At 34.4% G+C, this 9921-nt stretch overlaps 1 protein-coding gene across 1 annotated transcript; it reads left to right on the top strand.

Annotated features, from left to right (window-relative positions):
• The first annotated feature begins 476 nt into the window (after positions 1-476).
• LOC130614168 (uncharacterized) lies at positions 477-5228 on the top strand. Its single transcript, XM_057435579.1, has 4 exons — positions 477-616; positions 829-1084; positions 1518-1690; positions 5069-5228. Exons 1-4 carry the CDS (start codon positions 562-564, stop codon positions 5122-5124), a joined length of 540 nt encoding a protein of 179 aa, XP_057291562.1. The 5' UTR covers positions 477-561; the 3' UTR covers positions 5125-5228.
• Positions 5229-9921: the final 4693 nt, after the last annotated feature.

Genomic DNA, 9921 nt, shown 5'->3' with positions numbered 1-9921 from the left:
GCCAGCCTCGTGGACGGGGATTAACGTACAATAAACTTGCAGTAAGTAAGTAAGTGAAGTATAACTTTTTTCTTATTATGTTAACGTTTCACTATTGTTGCTTGTGTTGCTTGTGCTTTTTCTAGGGTTGTGTTTTTTCTAAACCAGGAAGAAATGTTATTGTTGCTTGTGTGCAGAAGGGTCCTAGAAAAAAAAAAGTATAGTTCCTCTTTTAGTTCAAAATAAACACGTTGAAAAACAATTTATATTGATTTGTTATATTTATTTATATTCAAAAAATTATATCACAGTTTAATTTATATTTTGCGCGATTGCTCACAGTAAATAAGCAAGAATTCAGTCGCCGTGTCCGGGAATCGCTTATTTGTGACCCTTAACATTGGCTCAGCATATAGTTTAAAAATACGATAATTCCGGAGTTAACAAAGAAACAATACAGTAATTAGAATTAAAGAGGTAGTAATTACAGTAGTAATGATTATTACACAGAAACATAAGTAAGTATATCAGTAGGAATAATCCTTTCCATTTAGTGCATGAAAAATATTTTTAATTTAAATAATGTTGAATTCACAGGAACGAATTTTGCATTGGAGGCGAAGAATCAGATTTGTTGGTAAGTTTATGTTTCTGTCTTGTTAGTAGTATCATTGACACATCTGGTTTTACAAATCTTTACTTGATCTTTGCTTGCCACGTTTGTGTTACAAAATGGCAGAAAACTATTCTATGTAAGTTAATGACTCATGTAGAGTCTTGTTTTTATTGTTAGTTTTGGTGTATTGACTGCTAGCTTTCTGTATAAAAATGTTTTATTGTTCGTTGCAGTCACACTTCAGATCTTGCTTGGTGTGTTCTTTGCTATCACAAGTGCGTTTTTGTGGACCATTTCCAGTACGCAGACACAATTAAATATCACTGAAACATTGTGGGCCAGCTATTTTCTGATAGGTACTGGCATTTCGACTCTGGTATCATACATATATCTGAGAAATGTTTGCGTTCAAAAATTATCTTTCACCTTTGGTATCATACTGACTATGGTCATTAGCATGGATATTTGTTTGACGATGGGTTCAACATTGTAGGTTTTTTTTATTAGCGTTGCATTATTGTTAGATCAAATTCAGAACTTTATTGAAATAAAATTGCCTGCATAATACGCATTTCTAAATTATTTTCTTAAACGTGACGTTAACGTAGAAGTACACATTGCTTACTGCAGCAAAGCAAGCTACAATTGCACATACCGAATCTTTCTATACTGCATTTTTTTAAACGAAATTAATATGATGAATATTTTAGTTAAAAATAGTAATTGTTGATAAAATGAAGTTTTACCACTATATTGTTGTTGTAAATTTTGTGTATATTTTAGTCAAAGGGCCGAAATTTTGATGATTATTTTCGTTCATCTTATACGAGTAATACCCAGTAATAGTTTTCATTGGATTTATAAACACTAAGGCTTAAGCACGCATAGTAAGTAATTTGTCTAATTTACAATTTTGTTACAGATCACATAACGTTTGTCCACTGCATTTAATGTACCAAACACAATATAATGGTGAATACAAATTGGTTTATCCACTTTGTTTGTATGTAAAGATGGCAAGAGATATGCTGTGTTTATTTTCGATGTGTTTGTCGCTTGGAATCATTATAACAGCTCCTAGTGTAGACGTAGAAGGTGAGAAAAATATGATCAAAAGTGTGTATTCACCAAAACTGTTAGTAAATTTTTAAAAAGAGAGTGAGTGGAGTGGAAAGAAACTTGACCAGCTAACCAACGTGACTGGTCTCAAGAACTAACTTTTTTTTGAAATAATTTACCCAGGATAGCGTCTTCAGTTCCTATTGGTATTGCTACCAACCAGGGTCCTGCGACGGGGATCCTAGCGGATTTAAAGCTCCCATTTGAGCTACGAAAATCGTGCAAGCACAGCCATCGCTCAACTAGACAACCGCCTAAGATATCAATCCTATTCTAAGCAGAAAGGATAGATTCATACTTTTATAGTCTCTGGCATGACTCGGCCAGAGTTTGATCCCAACACCTCCCGCACTGGAAGCGAACGCTCTACCACGAGGCTACCAGTCGGTGCTGAAATTTTCTTTTAACTTTAATAAATTTTTCTTTATTCTTTAACCCCAAGCGCATCACAAACAATTCTTCGTATTCTAATAGCATCATTGTAATCACTATCCCTATGGGTCATCTTTTTTTGATAAAACTGTTTACAAATTTAATTTGACCAGATATAGAAAAGCAGATAAAAATTATCTCAATGTTACGTATAGGTAAAACCTTGCAAATCAAAGTACTTATTTTTCTTGTTTCGTCATGGGAACTCAAATTCCATGTAAGGGCGAATTTCCACGGGACGATTTTTACGACGATCGTCATAAATATTCAAATTCTATTGGTCGCGATTTTTGTCATGACGCAAAGTTAAATTGGTTCCTACTTTTCGTCACAAAAATTGTCGCGAATATCGTGCAGTGGGGATTCAGCTAAAGACAACCTCAAAAAATCATAACAAATCAGATATAAAATATTGAAGATATTATTTCGGTTTGTCTATTCAGTGTTCATATCATTGTGGAAAGTTTATCATTTTTTAAACATGATAGTTTAGTAGGCTACGTTTCGGGAGATCCTTCTCCCATCATCGGACAAAGTAAAATGATGTTGCGCATGTATTTATATAATTGCAGATAAACGAAATTTATAAAAATTAACAAATAAGGTACAAGCTGTTAATTACAGTTAATTACGGTAATTAACAGTTTTGGACCTAGATGTAGAAAACTATTCTTCTGTAAGGCTGGTAACCAAATCTCAAGAAGTTGATACGAGATACTGTGTATGTGTTTGTCAAGTTCTACACTGTTGATGGTTTCTTTTATCTTCCTAGCCGTTGTTCTGGATTCTCTGTCGATAATTTTCTTCTCATCCCAATTTAACTGATGACTTCTGCTCCAGCTGTGGTCTGCAATGTCGTTTTTCTTCACATCTCCGTTTTTCACTGCGTGGATATGATCTTGAACTCGTTGCTTGAATTTTATTGAAGAGTCTAAAGAACAACAAAGATATCATAATCCTACCGGCTGACAAGATTAGCATGGATACACCTGTCTACATCAACAAGTGCAATGAACACATTAACAACTGACTTTAAAAATTTCTCAAGAAAAATCCTACAGAATTCATCAAACGAGAAGCCAGAAACATTTTAATGGAGTTAAAGAGAATGAATGCATCGTCGATAAGCAGTATCACCGACTGAAACCTTGTGACGACCACCACAGCAATTTTATGGACTACTAAGAATTTATAAACAGGGACCAATAGTCTCTTGCACTGAAACACCGTTATACAACCTATCAAAATTTGTTGCTTTTATCATTAGCAATTTTACAGCCAGGGACCATTGCAAGAACTCAAGAATACATGAGAAAAATAAAGATAGCAGACGACGAATGGATGGTATTGTTTGATGTCACATCATTCTACGCATATGTTCCCAGAAAGGACAACTTTAACATCCTTAAAGACCTTATTGAAAACGATGCTGCGTTTAGTAAAAAGACAACTTGGTTGAACTTGTTTTAACAAAAACATGGTATCTGTTTAAGAACTTCTATACTTAACCGGCGAATTTGCCAGGGAAGGCCCTCCATCAGAAATATACATGCAAGCACATGAGACAACAGCATTAATCACATCAAACAGATGTCCAAAGCCTTGGAAAGGATAGGTTGGCGACGTATTCGCTATAATCAAAAGATCTCATCCTAAAGAGTTCCATGAACACATTAAAGGCCTCCATCGACAAATTAAATTCACTGTGGAGCTTAAACAAGATGGGAACAACGCTTTCCTTGAAACTTTAGTCAAACGAAAGAATGGTACTATTTCAGTTGCAGTGTATCGTAAACCAACACACACAGAAGAGTACCGTAACTTCGAATCAAACCATCAAGAATCTTGTAAAGAAAGTGTCATTTCTTCATCACTGAATCGTGCCAACAGCGTAGTCACTTACAAAAAAAGGGAGTAAAAAGAGAATTGACGTGTAAAGAATGCATTAATCGCAAATGGATAGAGTCAGAAAGTCATCACGCTAGTAGAAAAAAAAATGAAGAGAAGAGAAAATGCAACCGAGACAACAGGGAAACATCAGAGGAATTTATCGCATCAGCATTTCTATACTTCGTACCAGGTTCTAACAAGATCCTTCGTCGAGTTAGGCAACACAAGATCAAATGCATTCTTAACTTTAAATACACACTGCGAATCACTTTGTCTTAACCAAAAGAGAAAATTAATCCGGAAGAACAAAGCAATGTTGTTTACGAAATCTGGTTTAAAGGTTGTGATGCAGTTTAAGTAGACAAAAGAGAAAGAAAATTCAAGCAACGAGTTCAAGAACATATGCGCGCAATAAAAAATGGAGATGTGAAAAAACGAAATTGCAGACCACAGCTGGAGCAGAACTCATCAGTTTAAATGGGGTGAGAAGAAATCATTGACAGAGAATCCAGAACAACGGCCAGGAAGATAAAAGAAACCATCAACAGTGTAGAACGCGACAAACACATACACAGTATCTCGTATCAACTTCCTGAGATTTGGTTCCTAGCCCTACAGAAGTAGTTATATCCGTCTAGGTCCGAAAAAGTTAACTACCGTACTAAACTGTAATTAACTACTTATTCCTGATTGATTAATTTTTTTGATGAATTTCGATAATTTGCAATTACACATAAATAGATGCTCAACATCATTTTACTTTTCCCAATGATGAAAGTAGGATCTCCTGAAACGTCGTCTATTAAACTATCATGTTCAAGAAATGATAAACTTTCCACACTGATAAGATGTATAATATCTTTCGTAACATCAAGTTAGACAATCTCATTTTCTAACCACAAAAACAAAAAAAAGCGACAATGCCCAATATATTATGACCGTTCTTATTGATAAAAATGATATAGGCAAATTAACCTTTACAGATCAAGTTTTCTACAGCCGTTTCATCATAATTTTTATTTTTATTTTTAGAAAAAATCAAAGACAATGTAAAAAACACAACCATCATTCCGGATGGAAAAGCGTAAACACAATTTTTCTACCGAATAACTTTGTAAAAATATTTTTCAATAATAAACTTTTATCTAAATATGTATTACTTTTTATACCCTTTTAGTAAATATATTTGCTTCACAATTTACTGTGAGTTTTTCTGATGGGAATGTACTGCAAAATTATTCATGTCCACTTATAGCAAATAGAAATAGAGATTAATTTGAAAGAGCAGTGACATCGGATTGCAGACGAAGCATTATGTTGGAACATGCGACCACGCAGCATCAACAAGCCTTCCTGCTCAAAATATGTTGAGACAAAGCAAGCAGTTTTGAATTTCGTGGCAACAAGTAATTACATAGGCCGAATCCGTGTTAGGTTTACAACAAATAAACTTGTCTTAGTTCATTTGTCAATATTGAGAGTGGACTTAGGATCTTAGGTAATTTTGGTAAAATCTAAATTCTTGAAATATTTTAATTGTTGCATGAGTTCCATGGTCCTTCACTGTTTAGCAAAGTAATTCTTTTGTTGAGAGAGGGAGAATATCGAATTTACCAGTCAAAAGCAAGTACGAGGTGCTGCCTCTTACACTAAACAAGGAAACTAAAATAAAACATTGCAGTGCCCATTGATTCTTATTTTCGAAGTCTTACTGTACTTTGTGTAAAAAAAGCAAATCTGACAGTACTGAGGTGTCGTTTGATGAAGCTGGTCCTTGTTGATGCAGCTACAAGCGCTAACCCGGAAGAATAGTTTTCATTAGTATGTAGACGGAAAACTTCAATTTAACATGTTGCATTGGCTATAATATCTTTTCCTAAATAATTGACTAACAATATTTCCTTGATAGATGTTGCTAATGCGTCCGTTGCTTCAAAACCAACCAAGTTTTTGGTAAATCTGTTGAGAAAAATTCGTTAAATATAATTTTATCTTATATTTTAGATAGCGTTCCGGCCTGTAGATAAGTTATCAATTTATTATTCAAAGATGAACTTTTCGTATCTTACTTGTAAGATCTACTTTATTAAGCGCTTAAAAATTTAATTGATAATAAAAGGTAGTTTTAAGGCAATCGGAGCACTTAAATTCGCAAAACATTCTCTTACCCTTGACTAATGTTGAAACATATTTTAAATGTGGCCCACTCACTTTGAAATCCGTTGCGTGGGTCCTCATTTCGGGGCCTTCGTGGAACCCGACTTGGGTTATTTCATTGTGCATACGTGCTAGACAATGTAACTAGGAAATTTTAAAAACTGTCCGCCAGAAGTAAAGATTTTAAAACCTGTCGACTGGGAAGCATTTGCCGGTTTTTTAGATGATAATTTTTATTTCATCACGCAAAAGCTTCTTTTAACACAAAAGTAACTATGCAATCGCTAAGTTCTTTATTACTAGTAGAGAACCTAAACCATGGAGCATGAACCTGTTTCTGCCATTTTTAACTACTCTAGCTGCACCTAAGGATATGCAATCACTTATTTCTAGATTCTACAATATACCAGCTAGTTTTGTTTTCATTTTTACGAAAAAATTAAATTCTTTAACGGCGATGCAACATAATAATGAAGATAAACATACGTTGTAGCTATGATTGAAAAATGTTTGTAGAAACTCAGATGGATTCATTTATCAGCCCAAGCTACTCTTAGTTAAATTGAAAATAAGTTAAATGTTTGCGTCAGCATGACTTTGGTAGTTAATTTAAGATTAGTAAAATAACAGATGTTTGTAACTGTTCAATGTGCTTTTGACATATCAGTTAAATTACATGATCAGCTAAATAAGGTGTTAGTGTCGGTTGTTGCCACAGTTGGAATCAACTGAAACTTAAGTAACTAATCTACTGAAATCCTACTCATATTTTAGATTCGTTTTATTCGTTCAACTAAATTAGACTGGGCAAACGTTATAATAACTTATCCAAACATGACTAATGTATCTCAACTATGTTTTTTAAATTGTGGTAAAAGGTACAAATTATACGCAAATCAAAAGAAATTAAACTGATAATCCCAATTTTGAATGTAAGGTTGTACATAGAATGATAATGACGATGATGATGATTATGATGATGATGATGCTGAATCAGTAGCATCTGAACATCTTATTGCTGTGAGAACTTTAACTGCTTGTGGTGTAGCTAGGGATCTGTTTTTAAGAATGGGTGTCACTTCTAAAAAAAGAAGTGGCCAAGCTCTCATTTCTACAATATAAGTTTGAAGTCATACATAGACAAAATTGAATGCTTCGGAAGCATGATGAAAAATTATGATGAAAAACTACAACCAACGCCACCAATATTACACATTACATACTCTAATTAAACTAACTAATTAACTAAGTAACTTACTAATTAATCGAAACCAACTCAGCAACCCGGGATGGCCTCGGCTATTAAAATCCTTTTTGATTTAATTAAAAAGATAAAATTATTTCTGTTAAGGGTGACTCATCACCAGAAAAACTTTCGCTAAACATCAATCAGTTGTTAGGAAAGGAGGGGAAGAATCTTTACCGCACATTTCCAATCCAATCCAATCAGGGAAGCCCGTCAAGTAAAGCAGATAACAAACAAATTTTCTTGAACGAAACTAGCAAGCAGATGCAAGAGTATCACTCGGACATTACACAATTCTAGTAAGATGGCTAACTTAACATACCAATAAGGACAAAGTCATCTCTGCCTCTTATACCAGACCCTTTAAAAGAGTATCAAGAGAAATTATTCACATTAAATTTTTGCATCGTTTGTTAAAAGCAAAATAGGGCAATTTTTATGGTCACTTACATTTTTAAAAAATGCTTTTTTGGCATCAGTTAAATTTAAATTTCGCTTATTGGGTCACAACAGGCAAAATATGTCAAAGAATTTTCATCGACGGTTGTGATGATAGGTGGTGTGTACAATTACTTCCGTAAATAATGTAAAGAATAATGGTGTGGGCCAATTAGAATAAAAAATCAGAGTAGAATGACTTTAAAAATAGGCTTTACGACTTGGGTGATGGTGACCAATGTCAGCAAAAGAAAACAAAAAGCAGGGCGATGCTGAGGAATAAAAGCCAAGAAGTCCTGCGGCTTGAAGATTTCCGCTATTAACAACCAAAGATTTCCAATAACCTGTAAATTTCCGAAATTGAAATAGACCTTAAAAACCGAGATATATGGGGAAAGCAAATCATTGAGTATAAAATTCAAATCTCAATTATAAATGATGCCAACTAACCTGCAAAGTTAAATTATAGGTAACTTTTTTAAATTTTATTTTATGTAATATTCGCTGAGTTAATATTGGATATCCTCTATCTTGCAATAATTTAGAGGTAGGCTCAAGACACTCTTATTCCGATATCGCTAAAATGAACAAGACGTGCAAAGAGAAAATTGTTTATTATAGAAATAATTAGGTAAAATGATCGCACCAAAAATGTTTATATGTGTTTCTCTTTTAGTATTTTAGTGTTTTTATACGAGTTTTACCAACACTAACCAAATCAATAAGCACAGTGTGCATCTATTCCAACGAGCTCCCATAAGAGACAATAAATGAAGTCATGACGGAGGGGATTTTTTTCTTAAGTAATTTTTTCTCGACCTTCTTGTATAATGGCATTTCTAAGTTGATATAACACACAACGCATGTAGCAGAGTGTGTCTTTGAACAAGTTCTTTCTTTAGAAGGTTCAATTAACCGTGGAGGCAACAGAAGAAACAGAGGTAAGTCTCAATTCAATATAAGAGGTGCTGTTCCGACCTATGTTGTCCGGTCAACCTATGTTGTCCGAAAAACTACAACTACCCAAATTGTTGGGTAGTTGTATTTGTAGTTTCAAATTGTTGGGATAAGTAAAATACACTTTTATCACTTCATTTATTTTTAGAAACTATATCTTGTGTTAATGTAGACTATTGGCGCCATGATGAAAGCTTTGAATAAAATTTGCAAAGTAACGCTAATCACATCCCCAAAGTAACGCAAGTCACATCCCCAAAGTAACGCAAGTCACATCCCCAAAGTAAAGCAAGTCACATCCCCAAAAATAACGCAAGTCACATCCCCAATACAACATGTTCATCATTTACATGCACAATACAGTGCATGTAAGTGATGAACATGTTGGATCATTCTGTGGACGAAGACGACAATGCCCAACATAGAGACACTGCAGGGGCATTTGGTCGGGAAGTCCGTCTACTCATTTAAGAAAGTGCTTTAGGAGGAAAAAAAATAAGAAATGTGTTATGCAACCTCGTCCCCAGGGCATCTTGTATCTTTTTGATCCTGGGACGGCGATACGAACATGGTCATGGAGGAGGCCTACTCACGTGACTCTCCAATACACAGTTTTCAGTGAGTAATATTTAATGAGATTTGTCTTAATTAACCGAAGTTTTACATATAACCTTGCAGAGCTAAGCGAGCTCGACGTTTTACGTCACAGATACGTGCACGGCGAGTTTGTTTTGATTCCTCTCATACGCAACACACAAACCACTCCCATATTGCCCTTGGTTGTTTTCTGAATGTATAAATATACAATCATGTTATTTAGGCTGCTGTTTACTTGAAGAAATTCAAGTAATTTAGTTATGTGTATTTTACTAAATTGGTTGGCTAGCAAGCATTGGGTTGCAAAACTTGTAGCTAGGGGAAAATTGGAAATTCAGGCCCTACGACACAAAATTAAAAGTGAGGAAGCTGAAATTCAGATATAGTTATTATTAATAGTGACGCTTGCAAATGACACTTTCTTAAATTACGCGAAAGAAAAGTTCTCAAAATGATAACTCGCCACCTGCAAACGTCACTAAGGGATAAT

The sequence above is a fragment of the Hydractinia symbiolongicarpus genome, chromosome 11 (assembly GCF_029227915.1).
Source record: "Hydractinia symbiolongicarpus strain clone_291-10 chromosome 11, HSymV2.1, whole genome shotgun sequence".
Lineage (NCBI taxonomy): Eukaryota > Metazoa > Cnidaria > Hydrozoa > Anthoathecata > Hydractiniidae > Hydractinia > Hydractinia symbiolongicarpus.
Note: the sequence above shows the minus strand (reverse complement) of the source record. Positions and strands in the feature narration are given on the sequence as shown.

What these genes read in the sequence shown, in the direction of transcription:
- LOC130614168 (XM_057435579.1), top strand. Translation starts at nt 562, where the DNA reads ATGTTGAATTCACAGGAACGAATTTTGCATTGGAGGCGAAGAATCAGA. An exon ending in GCGAAGAATCAGATTTGTTG is followed by an intron (nt 617 to 828) that starts GTAAGTTTATGT and finishes TGTTCGTTGCAG; the next exon opens with TCACACTTCAGATCTTGCTT. An exon ending in TTGACGATGGGTTCAACATT is followed by an intron (nt 1,085 to 1,517) that starts GTAGGTTTTTTT and finishes ATTTTGTTACAG; the next exon opens with ATCACATAACGTTTGTCCAC.